The 15,134-nt window shown below is 40.4% G+C and overlaps 1 protein-coding gene across 1 annotated transcript; it reads left to right on the forward strand.

The window, feature by feature from the left end:
- The first annotated feature begins 350 nt into the window (after nucleotides 1–350).
- Nucleotides 351–14,151, forward strand: LOC106846834 (aldo-keto reductase family 1 member C15-like). Its single transcript, XM_014865862.3, has 9 exons — nucleotides 351–509; nucleotides 3,988–4,155; nucleotides 4,978–5,094; nucleotides 6,011–6,088; nucleotides 6,884–7,006; nucleotides 8,612–8,721; nucleotides 9,958–10,123; nucleotides 11,991–12,073; nucleotides 13,932–14,151. Exons 1-9 carry the CDS (start codon nucleotides 423–425, stop codon nucleotides 13,972–13,974), a joined length of 975 nt encoding a protein of 324 aa, XP_014721348.2. The 5' UTR covers nucleotides 351–422; the 3' UTR covers nucleotides 13,975–14,151.
- Nucleotides 14,152–15,134: the final 983 nt, after the last annotated feature.

Consider the following 15,134-nt stretch of genomic DNA (forward strand, 5'->3'; position numbering starts at 1 on the left):
AGGAGTATAACTAAAGTCCTATAGTGGAATTAGTGTTCAGAAATGACCAGTCTGCTGATTATTTTGCATCTTGTAAAGTAAATCTGATGTAATTATCAACGACAGATGGACATGGTTATTTTTTGTTAACTTGAGTCAAGGATGAACGATTCTGAAAGGACAATCCTTTTCCTGCAGGACGCATGACATTTCTGCATGCTATTTCTGTTAGACATGCCTGCAGAGACCTGAAAGGATTGTAAGACAGTCAGTGGCTTGATTCTAGTTTCCTTTTGATATCGTTGGCCTCTGTAATCCCAGCCCCGCCTATTCGATTGTGATTAGTAGAAATAAAAGAATGTTGGAACTTTGTCTTCCACTTGGCTGTCAGTCAGGGAAAGGAAGGAAAGACGGAGTCAAGTGAGCCAATATTGTGGACGGTGATGGCCCCCAACCATAGTCGCTCTGTGAAACTGAATGATGGGTACTCTATGCCTGTGCTTGGATTTGGCACTTATGCTTCAGATGAAGTAAGTGGAGCCCAGGGGACTGGAGGGTTGAATGCAAACAGCCTGAAAGGGCGGTCAGCTGCCCCATGTCTCCATGTCTAGTACAATTTGGGTGAGTTGGAGTGACTCTTTTGAGCCTCCATTTCTCCGTCTCTAACTTTGTGCTAGGTGGCATGACAAGCAGTTGAGTCTGTGGAGTCAGAGGGTGGGAATTTCGAGGCTGGATTATCATTATTATTAATTTGGTTACTGAACATATGTTGAATCCTTACCATGTCTTTTAAGTACTTTCCATGCACTATCTTGAATTCCTCAACAACTCTCCTAGGTAAACAATTTTTCTTCTTGTTTCTTACACATGTAAAATCTAAGCTCAGGCAGCTCATCCTGCACTGATCTACTACTTCAACCAGAGCCACTCTGCTCTTTGTTAGAAACCCCTGATGCGCAATGGGCACAGGAGCAAAAGACAAGTAACAGGACTACGTTGTAGCAGCTTTGCTGTTGGTTTCTAGGGGACAGAAGTGTTTGCCAAAGAATTTGCCAAAGGTTTCCTTTTGTCATATCAGAAGCCACTCTTATTCCAAGTGTTAAGTATTAGAAAGGAAGACTTAGAAAGCATAGAGTAAGAATGGAGACAGAATTGTGCTTCTCAACAAATGTACTCTTCATACATCCACATGGTGACCTGTAATTCACTTAAAGTGTCAACATCTGGTCACGGTGAGGTAGCAGCCTATTGAAATCCATCTTTGCATGAAATATGACATGAAATATCAAGAGCTAATAGCTGTCAGGCAGGGCTAGCTAGTTTGCAATGGCATAATTATCCATCTTATGTACCATTAGAGTTTAAGCATAGAGAATGTTTTACCTATGTCATATCCAACTTTCATTACTGTTGTGAAAGACAGCTAAGGACCACAGAGAACAGAACAAATAGGCGATGTTATATGGGATCCTATATTGATAAATCCAACTCTCTGTAGCCCTTTCATAGTAACGCTGTCTGAGGGACTGTGCAAAGAGATGGCAAAGTCATACATAGAATGTTACCAGACACAGTAAAGATGAGTTGCTGCTTCCAGCCCTAGTTAGATGGAGAGTTTAATATTGTCAACTCGCCACCCAGGGTCTGGCTTTCTCCTGGAGGAATGGTACTTTACCAAGCTTCAGTGTCAGTCTCTGCTCCTGCTGACAGGTCACCCATCTCAAAATAGTGGTAGCTCAAACAGTCTTACTGAGAAGTAGCCCATGCAGTTGGCCCATGCATACTCTTAACCCCTTCCACCATGACTATTCCATTCATGGTCTCATTGTGTAAGTACTGGAGTGGTGAGGTGTAGAGGGTAAGTGACACCCAGTGGACAAGATGTCCTCTTTACCTAATTATCAAAGCCTCTCCCAAAGACGTTGGATTTAATAGAAATCCCCCAAGCAGAGTTGTAGGTGCTCGCAGCTGGAATTCTTGGTCAGATATGCTGAGTGCAAGCAGATATGGCTAGAGTGATGACTGTGTCTGACGCAATAATGGACTCCATATAGTACATTTCTCATTTAATCCTCTTCACAACCTTCTTGAAAATTAACTATTATTCTATTGGTACACTGTTTTAAAACATTTCTTTTTCAGCTTTATTGAGGTAAAACTGACAAATAAAATTCTAAGATGATTAAAGTGTATGACATGATGATTTGGTACATGTACACATTGTGTAAAGATTCCCGTCATCAAGTTTTTCTGACAAGAACATTTAAATTCTATTCTCTTAGCAAACTTCAATTATACAATGCAGTGTTATCAGCTATAGTTACCATGTTATACGTTAATCCTCAAAACTTATGTGTTTAGTAGCTGAAAGTCTGGACCCTTTTACCAATCTCTTCACTTATTCCTCAACCCATAGCCCCTGGAAACCACTTTTCTCTCTCTGTTTCTATGAAGTGGAATTTCTTTCCAGATTTCCACATGCAGTATTTGTCTTTCTCTGTCTGGCTTATTTTACTCAGTATCATACCCTCCAGCTTCATTCATGTTGTTGCAACTGACAAGCTTTCCTTCTTGTTCGAAGCTGAAGAATATTCCACTTAATATATATATTTATATATGTGAGATAAATATATACACATTTTCTTTATCCATTTTATCCATTCATCCATCAATGGACATAGAGGAGGTTTTCATACTTTGACTATGATGAATAAATGCTGAAATGAACGTGAGAGTACAGATATCTCAAGAGAATGATTTTGTTTCCTCTAGAAAAATACCCAGAAATGGAATTGCTGGATCATATGGTCATTCTATTTTTAATTTATTGAGGCACCTGCACGCTATTTTCCTCAGAGGCTGTACCAATTTATATTCCCACCAACATGCACAAGGGTTCCCTTTTCTCCACATCCTTGCTGGCATTTATCTCTTGTCTTTCTGATAATAGGCATCCTAGCAGGTGGGAGGTGATATCTCATTGTGGTGTGGCTTTGCGTTTCCCTGATGATTAGTGATGTTGAGCAGCTTTTTAGGTGCCCATTGGCCATTTGTATGTCTTCTTTGGAAAAATGTCTGTTCAGGTCCTTTGCCCATTTTTAAATGGGGCTATTGATTTATTTTTTTCCATTGAGTTGAATGAGTTCCTTGTATATTTAGGGTATTAACCGCGTATCAGATATGTGGTTTGCAAATATTTCCCCCCATTCCATTTAATTTTGTTGATGGTTTCCTTTGCTGTACAGAAGTTTTTTATTTTGATGTAATCCCACCTGTTTATTTTTGCATTTATTGCCTTTGCCTTTGGTGTCAAATCCAAAATATGATTGCCAAGACCAAAGTCAAGGAGCTTACCACTATATTTCCTTTTAGGAGATTTAAGCAGGTCTCTTTTCTTCATGGTTAAATCTGCAGGGCTTCAGAGTCTAGCACAATGTCAGGCACATAGGAGGCATGTAATAAATGCTTGTTGCATAAATCTTAAATGAGAACACCTGGGGAATGAAGGATAAAAAGAGCAATCATGAATGACTTTAAGAGTTAATTTGGGTTGTAACTGGAGGGAGGAGGTACCATTATTATGGACTCATTTCCAATTCTGTGCCAAAAATACATGATGATATCTTTACCTTTAGAATCTGTATCTATGTTTATATCTCTGTCTCTCTACATCTATATCTCTGTCTCTCTACATCTATATCTGTAGAAGTTTTCTCCAAGGGCCAGAAGTAGTCCTGTTATTTACTTCCTTACAACGAATTCCTTATTGACTGACACTTAATTTTCCATGTCCTATCGGGAAGCCCATATCATGAATTCATTTCAGATTAGAGGTCGTTTTGGAGTTTGATCTGTGCTCCCCAAGTACAGGTTTGTTACCCAGGCTTGCACCACCAAACGGGGGAAGAGGACACATGGACTAACAGCTGGTGAAAATGCTATGAAGGAAATAGTTCACTCCTCTCTGAGTCAGATGGATTTCCAACCCTCCTTATTTGTATTTTATAGGTTCCTAAGAGCAAGGCTGGAGAAGCCACCAAAGTGGCTGTTGATGTAGGTTTCCGTCACATCGATGCAGCGTACGCCTATCAAAATGAGGAGGAGGTCGGCAAGGCCCTCCGAGAGAAGATGGCCGATGGTACTGTGAAGAGAGAGGACATATTCTACACCACCAAGGTGCCGTGGGTGGACTGACAAGAGGCTGCTGTCAGATCAGATGTGTTATTTTGAAAGAAATATTTGGTTTTGATTGGAATAATTTATTTATCTCCTATAACTGCAGATACCCGTTATACAAATATAGAAAATAGAAAAAGCTTACTTTGCCCTGAAATGTGTTAAGGGTGGAACCCAGTTCTTCACTCTCTCTGATCATCAGTCAGCATTCATATGTGAAACAAGAATAATGATCCTTTTCTTCTAGATCTGTTGTATGGGTTGACTGAGCCACTATGGAGTGAGTCCACTCCTTTTATCTTTCAGCTGATTCTCTGGGGACATATCCAAGTAAGGCTGACATATTATTCCGAAAACGGAGCCAGACTAGGAAATACTTCTATCAAGTCAGCATTGAGTTTACTGAAATGTGTACAATTTTCTCAGGTGGAAAATCTTACTTTCAATGTTAAGAGAGCTGAGGTCTCTACAAAATGATCCTATGTTGTTGACGTCGGTGATATGTTCTTAGAATGTGGGTCTCTCAGCAGAATTGTTTCCAGGCATTTATTATACAAGACAGTAGGTTCCATTTCACTTTGCCTGAGATTTCTTGACTCTCCTTCCAGAGATGTCTTTTCTAATCCTTGAAACACTCAGGTTGCTTTTCCTAGGCCATCTAAGTATTATTCACAGTTTTGTTACAGTTTCTCAAGTAACTTCTTATATTTAGCCACCACAGTGGTTTGTGTGCACTTCTCAATCTTTTATCTATGAGGTTTAATATGGGTCCCCAAATGTGGGAAATCATAAGCCATTTTGTATTTCATTGGGTCACTGCAGCTTTGGAATACTTTCCTTCGACCAGAACTGGTTCGACCAGCCCTGGAAAGATCACTGAAGAAACTTGGACTGGACTACGTAGATCTCTTCATCATTCATTGGCCAGTCCCTATGAAGGTCAGCTTTTGCCTTTTATTGTTATGAGCAAGAGTATTTCATCACTACTGTTGCACCTCCAGTCTCTGATTCTGGCTGGGATTTCCAGTTTTTTACTGAGAGAGGTAGGTTTCAGTGTGGTGGATAGAATTGCTAAGTGATTTATGACTCTCCTTGATAGTTGTGCCACTTCCCCATCAAGATTGTTTTTTCTCCTCATCCCACAGCCTTCAGAAGGATTTATGTTCTCTGATCTCATTGCCTCTACCTCAAAGAGTTGAGGACTCGTCTTACATGTCTAAGTGATATGCTTCTGTCTGTATTCTCCTAGTGATAAGGGTCCTCAAGAAAGTTGAGTTATAATAGACTGTGGAGTCACATGGTAAATCCCCACCTCTTTACGGGTAGGTCTCTCCCACATGGATCTTAGTACCCTAGTCAAGAGTGAGGTACTCTGGGATGATTCATGTTACATAGCTGGGCTCCTTTGGGCTTCGCTGATTCAACCTTGCATCACAGTGGATGTTCACTGAGCATACCTGTTTTGTCCTCATCATCTCTGATTTGGGTAGTAATACACTGGATTAAACAGATTGCTCAACAAAGGTAAGTCCTGTCATCCAAACTAGCCTCTCCCTGGGAAGTAAAATCAATTCCAACTATGGAAGAATTCTTTCTTACTGAAGTTAGGGATGGGTGTGGATAGGAGTGTGGAGGTCATTGGGAGAGAGGCACTTTGTTATAATCTCTTGGGTGCTGAGAAATATTCTTCCCCTCATGTCTTCCTTTACAACAAAACAAACACACAAACATATACACACAAACACTCGTGTTATCCTCTTGAAGGTTTTGTGACCCAGCTTCTTAGACACCAGGAAGATCCTTCTTGAAGAAAAAAAAAAAAACCTGTTCATCCTCTCTCTGGTCTGTATTCCAGCCTGGGGAGGATCTTCTGCCAAAGGATGCCAGTGGGCGAATTATTTTAGATACAGTGGACCTTTGTGACACATGGGAGGTAAGTTTTGCCACCGACACCTGAGGCACTGGGCAACAAGGTAGAAATCACTGTGTAGGAGTCAAAAGAAATGGGTTCTGGCCTCGTCAATTGTCTGCCCTCAGCCATGCCTCTGCACTTCTGTGTACCATTGTGTTCTCATCCTGAAAGGAAGGCAGCTGAATGGGATGACCTCTAAGGGTTATTCTTCATGTGAACTTCTGTGGTTCTAAGTAGGTATTTCTTTGCACCACTGATCAGGTTAAACATGGAAGTTTGGTAAGGGGATCCTCAAAGCAAACCCAAGCGGAATTATAGCTACATCCCAGGACAGACAGATAGGCCCATGGAGGGAGAGAAAGCTGTGTTTGACTTAGCAGAACTGGGACTGTAGGAGAGTGAAGCCTGCCCTTATGTAGACCTCCCCACCACGTTTTTCACCATTCTAGGAAAGAGAAAGCAGCCAAACCCTCTACTAGGAAAACCTGAGAGTTTCTCTTTTGCCTTTGACACAATTTGCTAAAGTACTATTAGATGGCTAGCAGGGAAATAGGCACATGGAAGGGGGCAGGAAGGGAATTTGAAAAGCATCTTCATGTCTATTTATCCTGTTGCATGTGCATGTGATAGAAGCAAGGAGACAAAGTACATATGCATAGCAATAAAGAACACCAGGAAGTACTGTATCCAAGCAATAAAATGAGTGCAGTCAATTTGTAATATTTGAGATGAGTGTTCCTGTTTTTAAATTGTGGACCATGAAAGGAAAGGGCCAATCTGCATGGAAAGTTTCCCACACCTTTCCCTCCTCTGCAGGTCCTGGAGAAGTGTAAAGATGCAGGCTTAACCAAGTCCATCGGGGTGTCCAATTTCAATCACAAACAGCTGGAGATGATCCTGAACAAGCCAGGGCTGAAGTACAAGCCTGTCTGCAACCAGGTGAGCCCAGAGCCCACTGGGGCTTCCCTGCATTCTGCTCTTCATGCACTCTTCCTTAAGTAAAAGTCTCTAAGTTTCTTGCTTGATGTCAATGGTGTAATGACAGATCCTTTTAATGCCATAGGAAATGGCAAAAAAGGAACAGGTTGAGTGGCATGGGAAGAGTATTGTTCAATTCTTCAGTACTCGGTTTGAGGTTCCTATGAGACATCCAAGTGGAGATGCTGTGTTGGCAAATGGCAATATTGGTCTGGAGCTCTGGAAGGCAATCAGGGCTAGAGGCACAGATTTTGGAATCATTGCTTTATAGGTGGTAATTAAACTCAGAGAAGTGGATTTGCTCTCCTGGGAAAGTTCATAAAATGAATAGGAAGAGGTCAGGAAAGTCAACGTTTAAGGATCCGACAAAAAGGCACTGGTTAGGAGATTGGAGACGAGTTGCCAGACAGGGAGAGAGAAAATGAGGAGAGAGTGGTGTCAGGAAGCCCAAAGAAGGGTGAAAAGGTTTGCATGAGCCATAGGGCTGATCCTGCCGAGGAGCAGCCAATCCAAATACAGAGGAAAACAGCTTTGGATTTAATGCCATGGAGTTTTTGGAACACTTGCTGGAATAGTTACAGAGAGGTGAGAGAAAAAGCCAGAGAAAAAAACGAAAAGAGTGGAAAATGAGAAAATGGGAATATAATTGAAAGAAATAATTTCTAAAAATAACACCCAACGCTGCCAATTTTTAAACATTGTGACATGGTAAAGTTGTAGAGCCTTTTTGTAAATCAGGTTGAAAATTATGCAAGAGACCGTTCAAATATTTCTACTCTTTTTCTTAGTTATTTCATTTCTATGAATCTATTTGTAGAAAATAATTCAAATATTTTCCTCCCTTTTTCCCTTCTGTTCCTTCTCCTCCTCTTTCTTCTTTTGCTCTTTCTCTCCAATTTACTTGTGAAAGAAATTAAGGCTTTTTTCCTTTAACTTTTCCCAGACACTTGATGTTACTTATCTATCCCTGTGCTACAGTTTGATATGATAGTGTCTTTTGTATCCCTATAAATTGGAGATTACATCTAAAGACTTGACCACATATATATGTCATTGTGAGTTCATCAATTCTAACTAATATGATGCTTTCCCATCCAATGTAGTTCCTTTTCTTACTGATGATCCCACTGTCACCATTTTATTGCCTCTTCAGTCAAGCTCCTGGTTCCTTTGACATGCCTCATCGTCTTTCCCGTCTTCTTCACTTTCTAGAGTGTAAGAAGTCCTAGGCTCAATTTGTAGCTTTTTGCCCAGACCTGGAATCAGCCATTTTTCTAAGTAATCTTGGTTTCTTCCAGTGGGAAATGGCAATTAGAGGCCACAACCTGGTTGCATGAGTCTTTAGTCATTTTAAACACTAATAAAAATATAAAAGAGAATTATTTGATTATTCCTGAAAACCAACATCATTTGAAGTTGTTTCAGAAGGTGCATGGGAAAAAGTACCAATCTGAACCCCATAGCACATATATTAGCCTAGTGTTAGATATTCCTTCCAAGGACTTTTCAAATTTGCATGTTATTGCGTCATGTATTCTGATACCTTTGGTTTTTGGCACCTTACAGGTGGAATGTCATCCTTACCTCAATCAGAGCAAACTGCTGGAGTTCTGCAAGTCCAAGGACATTGTCCTAGTTGCTTACAGTGCTCTTGGGTCCCAGAGAGACCCAAACTGGTAATGAGAAAATTAAGGTTAACCTATGTCAACAACTCTGTTAATGAAGAAACCCTTTTTTTCAAGTTTAGTTTTAACATTTTATTTTTGCACTGGTTCAAACAAAAAAATGAACAGAATACTGTGATGAATGGATAAAGTGCTATATACACACAATGGAATAGTACTCAGCCATGCAAATGAAGAAATCTTGCCATTTGCAACAGCGTGGATGGGCCTTGAGGGTATGATGCTAAGCAAAATAAGGCAGAGAAGGAGAAAGGCAAATACCATATGATCTCACCCGTAAATAGAAGATAAAAACAACAAACAAATACACAGATACGGAGATTGGATTGGTGGTTACAAGAGGGGAAGGGGGCAGGGAAGAGGGCAAAAGCGATAGGGTACATTTATATGGTGATGGACGGTAATCAGTCTTTAGGTGGTGAACACACTGTAGTCTACACAGAATGAGATATAATGATGCACACCTGAAATTTATATAATGTTATCAACCAATGCTACCTAGGGAAAAGAAGAATCGTGTAGTCAATTCCCATGTACGGTCCCTGGACTTCAACCATCACCAACATTCTTTCGTTCTGTTTTCACTATACATCCACTTACTCCAAACCCCACTCTAAACACTACTTTTTAAAGTGATTTACTGACAAAATTCCACAAATTGTCATGCATAAGTCTTAGCTGTCTAATTTTGACAAATGGATGTACTGTATACCACGACCCTGATCATGAAACAGAAGCTGTCTATCTTCCACCAAAATTCTTTTGTATTCCTCTCCAGACAATCCTTCCTCATCTTAAGGCAACCATCATTATGATTTCCTTTTAAAATTTAGATTAGTTTGGCATGTTGTAGTACTTCACATAGAAAAGAAGTCATAGAGTATATACTCTTTTGTGTCTGGCTTCTTTGGGTTAGCATAACATTTGTGAGGTTTATCCACATGGTCGCAAATATCTGGTTCAATCTTTTTGACTGCTGAGTAATATTCCACTGCAGGGACGTAAATACCACAAGTTGATTCTCCATTCACCCATTGATGGAAACATTAGTTGTTTCCAGTTTGGTTCAGTTGTGAATGAATCTCTGCTAATATTCATGAAATTCTTTTAAAATCATACCGAGACTTACCTACTTCTGTCAATTACCTCAGGAAATGGGGAAAAGGTTACTCTAGATTTGCAGTCCTACAGCCTTCAAATATGTGTTCTTTTGATCTTTGTTTTCAGGGTGGAAAAGGACAGTCCGTATCTCTTGGAGGATCCAATCGTGAAGGCCATTGCCAAGAAACACAATCGAAGTCCAGGCCAGGTTGCCCTGCGCTACCAGGTGCAGCGGGGGGTGGTGGTCCTGGCCAAGAGCTTCAATGAGAAGAGAATCAAAGAGAACTTCCAGGTACAGGCTGGACAGTCTCTCCAGAGTGAGGCCTGGATGCTAGATTGGGGGCCATCTCTCTTGCCTTTCGGTACCCAGCCGTGTTCACTCATTGCCATGCGTCTCTCCCCTGAGTGCTGTGGGGGCAGCTTCAAAGGATGAGAAGGGAGAGCACAGGCCTCAGAGCCCTAACTTTTATGTCCTCGATGCCTGGCTCTGCTGCTTCCTTTTTGTTTGACACAGAGCACGTTTCATCTCTGTTTTTCCTTCAGTTGTAGGAGTCCTTCTATGCAGAGGGACTTTTAAAAGCCTGGTTCTTCTTCTCCTTCTCTACCCAATGAACCCCTATTTGCGTGTCAATATCAAACCAAATAGCATTAGCTGCTCTGTTAATCCATTGGGACACCCCAGCACAGTTGTTGACCACTTTGCCACTTGGCATGTCTCTGTTAGTTTTTCCTTATTCAACCAAAACTGTTCGTTTACACGTCACTCTGCTTTCTAGACTATGAGACTCTAAATGTAGTTACTCCCTCTGGGTCCTCTCTTAGCACATTTTCCCCAGAGGAGCTCCCGGCATGAAGGAAGCCAGATATATTAGTTTACAGATGGACTAAATTAACAAATGAACAAGTAAAGGTTTTCCCCAAATTCTGCCTTGTACATCTCCTGGTCCCTTAGGTCAATCAATGGTCTTCGACTTATTTTGTTATGGACTTCATGAGAATTGTGAAAAACTACTTAAGCACTATCTGATTTTAAGGATACAGCTAAAACTTTTATGACAAGTTTAATCTTTGCAAAAGAGGACATTCGGATCATATTATTTATAATGTATTTGCTCTAAAACCTTGAAGCTGTGGATTTAATTCATTCAATTTATGAAAATATCAAATACACAAATCTAAATCTCATTGTTGAATCAATGAAAAAATTCCCATTTTATTTTTCAATTCAATTCAACCTGTTAATGCATATCCCTATGATAACCAAATCACTTCTGGAGTATATTATTTAGGCTGAATGACTAAAGTGGATAGGTGGATAGCTGGATGTCACATCAATAGGCAGAAGAGTTAGACAGACAGATAATATGGTGAGTTTGCCATGAAGTTGTCCCCAGGATGAAATAATGAGCTTCCCTGTGTCATATTTCTTACCAAAGATCTGTCTACTTTGCCATTAAAGGACTGTCTGTGAGGGGCTATGCATTGTCAAATAAAAACAAATCTGGACTTAAATAAGAGAACTTTATTCCAAAGGGAGAAGACTCTGAATACAAGATGCGTAGTGCCTCAAAGATCAGTCAGAAAGTGTTTCCTTTCATACAGAAGAGGAAACACCTCTAGAAAGAAAATGGAGTTTGGGATTTGGGACGAGCAGGTGGTTTTGTCTCACAGTTCATCAAGGAATGCTTTTTCAGGAGGATGACCAATGTTTGGAGAGGCCTTTATAGGAGGTTGCTATTCCTTCCATAGTTTGCTTAAGTTCAAGGCTTTAACATCTTAGAAGGTTGTGGGGAAGGAAAAATCTGACTAAAGTTGGGTCAAGTCAGCAGGTATTCTCTCTAGATTGTCTAATTGTCCCTTTGTTTGTAAAAAGGGGATGTTTTTCTTTTCTGTCACACGCAATTCACTTGGAAAGATTTGGGATAGATTAGTTCTGAGCCTTTCTTTTGTGAAGTGGAGAGAGAAGGAGAGCAATGGGGAAGGAGAGGTGGAGAACCCAGGCAGAAGTATTCTGAGGCCAGTACACCTGGAAGCTGATGACAGGAAAGGCTTCCCTGGACCCTCTCCCAGCCTTTGTCCTGCTGGAAAGTCCTCAAGTTCCCAGGTAGAAACCAGCTGCTTTAGAGGAGAGTTTAATTTGATTCTTTCCTTTATTTCAGATTTTTGACTTTGAATTGACTCCAGAAGACATGAAAGCAATTGATGGCCTCAACAGAAATTTCCGATATGCTAAGTTACTCTTGTAAGTGACCTGTAGATTGTTTCTCACGGATTGTTTTCTGTAGCATGCAGTTTAGCAGAGGAGCTAAGCGTCCCTAAATCAAGAAGACAGGCCTGATTTCACATGTGGGAGCAAAACAGGAGCTTCCTGTAGACTTGAGACCAGAGGCGACTCCAGGGCTCAGTCTCTGACCCAACAGAAATGTGAGCGGGGCCCAGGACAGACCCTAAGTAAAATGGCCAAAGTTTGCATCGTAGGGAATTCATTACTTTTATGCCCCTAGGCTCTGTGTCTTGTGAGCTTCCACACAGGGCCGACTTACTCATTCAAAATGGAAGGTAGAGTGCCCATGGCCCACTATACTTTTAGGGGTCTATAAAATATTTCATCTTTAATTCTTGTTAAAATCAGGAGAAAAATATGATTATATTAATAATGCCTACATAATAATGAATCCAGCCTGGATTCTATTCATCTTTATCCTACAACAAGAGTGACACGTAACATAAATATTTTTTACAGAGGAGGGAGCGCAGGAAGGCACATGTGCATAGGTGCTCTGAACGTCATACTGTGGCCCTACTTCCAATTTCTCTCCTAAGTGTCCGGGGACATTTATCCTTACTGGGCATTCATGTTCCCAGGCACCATCCATTTCTTCCAAATTTATCTTCTCATTGGCCTGTTTCCCTGTCACAACTCCCATTACCTCAGCCATGTCATCTCACCAAACTGAATTACAAATGGATCACGAGCTTAACTGACACTAATATTAGTGACTGATATGTCCCCAGTGGCCTACAACAAGATGAGATCCTCTGGATTGCTCAGTTTCTTAAGTCAAGTCTTACTCGAGGGTGGCCTTTGTCTGTCAGGAGACTATCCCCTGGGAGCCTCCACCTCCTTTGACTTTGACTTGTTCAGAAACATAGCATTCCAGTTGTTCAGTTCCTGCAGGAGCATCTCAGGAGGAAGAGAAAGAAGACTAATTGAACTGAAAACTTTGGAAGGGAATATAGAGATAAGAGGAATACAACTTTAGTTATAGAATAAAGATTTAGTTCCACAGAAGGATCTCAAAATTCTCCCTCTTGTTTGTAAAACTATATCACGATTCTGAGAAAGTACCTTTTCTATTCCCAAAGGTTCTTAAGTATAAGTCTGTGATCTCCTTCATTAGGCTGTGAAAGCCTAGTGCCACTCATCCTTCTGGCCCTGTGTCAACAGCACAACTGCTGGCCCATAGAATTGCTCAGAATGCAGGCTTCAATGATACTGAGTTGAAAAGGACAAATTTAAGAAGGAAAATAAGAACATGGAAACAATGTGAAACAACAGTAATACTAATGATTGAATAATAAGTGTTCTCATAAATTATCAACTCAGAAAACAGTAATCACATTTTGTAGGTGTGGTTATGCAGGTGTACCTGTTGTCTTCTCAGTAGATTAAACGTTCCTTAATGGAGGAACCCTGGATTGTTATGGCTGCTCATTGTATATTTGTTGAATGAATGTGTGAAAAAGAATAGCAAAATCCTTCCTGTCATCATTCTCATTGGCTAGGGACAAAAGTTACATCTGAGGCTGAAATGACCACAGCAATTTAGCCGTACTTCTTGCTTATAAGCAAATATGAATTGTAATCTAAATACAACTACCTGTCATTTTGGCATTTCTCTATGTGGGGATGTGGAAGTCGGGCACGCAGGTGGAATGTGCACATGGACAGGGAGCCTGCATGTGGTGTGTCTGGGTAGAAGGAGGGATGTGTTTGTAAATTTAGTTTTCAGCTCATGCTGACTGCATCCTGAGAGAAACCCTGTCTTTGAGGGTGTGAAGACAGAGTTAATGCATTAATATCTCTGCTTCTCTTTCAGTGCTGCTGATCACCCTAATTATCCATTTTCTGAAGAATATTGACTGTGAGCTATCCATCATGAGCTCCAACAATTTACTGTCTCAGGGTGTGGAGAGGATTTCTGTACTCGATGGAGGTGATTCAAACCAGCATCTTAGTTTCAGGGCCCTGGCCTTTCTCTTTTTGCATTTTCATTTCTTTTGTCTTTTCACGAAATAATAAAAACTTCAAAGTGAGTATGTTTGCTTTTCTTGATTATTAAAATAATACATAGCAATTGCAGAAAACTTGAAAAAGAAAAAGGAAAGAGAGAGAGAGTAAAAGTAACATAATTAGCCCATTTAAAGATTCTTGAACTTTTGGTGCATTTTCTTTCATGATTTTCCTATAGCAACATTGGGGTGTGTGTTTATTTACAAATAGAAATAACCTTCAATACACAGATTGCATGTTTTTCTTTCCTTAAGATATAATTATTTTCCCAAGCCATCAAATATTATTAAAAATTCCAGTATTATATTTTTCTTGTTGTAAAGCAGTACATCTTATTGATTTATTTAATTCCTCAATGGTCTGTGTATGTTTTGGCATTTTGACTCGTTCTTGTTTATTTTGCCACCGATTCATTTTCTCATTCAGCCAAAACTTTATTGAACATCTTTTATGTACCAGTCGTTCTTTTATCACAAGTTAAAGTAGACAAGAATTAAATTAAGATGAGAAGTGTCTCGAGTTTACAGCCTGGTGGGGGAAGAAGACCTGAAGGCAATAAGGAGTACTTAGCTGTTAGAAATAGGTACGTGTCTGTTTGGAGATAATTCGCAGGGTCTCTCATTTCTTTCTCTCTGATAAGCAGAGGCACTGTTTAGCCTGCATTCTGCAGTGTTTTTTCAAGACGTTTGTCCAGCAAACAGCTTTCGAATGTGGAGATGGTGGCTCCATCCATAGAAATGGAAGGCATGCCTGCTGTCCAGTAACAGAAAGAAGATATCTCCCTCCAGAGAAAGGGTAGGGATGCTCAGTGCCTGCTAGAATGCATCTGAGTTCCCTAGACGGAGGTTTTCCTCCTGCAAGTCAACCTTCAAGTTCAGGTGTCATGTGGGCCCCTTCACTTCACTCTGTAGAAACGGGGACCCAAGGACCCAGCACAGCAATCCGTAACATGGGAAACATTTTCACAATATATCTGCGTATCAAATCATCACATTGTAAATCTTAAACC

The sequence above is a fragment of the Equus asinus genome, chromosome 29, assembly GCF_041296235.1.
Source record: "Equus asinus isolate D_3611 breed Donkey chromosome 29, EquAss-T2T_v2, whole genome shotgun sequence".
Classification (NCBI taxonomy): Eukaryota; Metazoa; Chordata; class Mammalia; order Perissodactyla; family Equidae; genus Equus; species Equus asinus.

Bases quoted from the DNA above. Each gene is read 5' to 3' on its own strand.
- LOC106846834 (XM_014865862.3), top strand. From the start codon at position 423: ATGGCCCCCAACCATAGTCGCTCTGTGAAACTGAATGATGGGTACTCT. The intron at 8,722-9,957 runs GTAATGAGAAAA...CTTTGTTTTCAG, and splicing joins TCCCAGAGAGACCCAAACTG to GGTGGAAAAGGACAGTCCGT. The intron at 12,074-13,931 runs GTAAGTGACCTG...CTTCTCTTTCAG, and splicing joins CGATATGCTAAGTTACTCTT to TGCTGCTGATCACCCTAATT.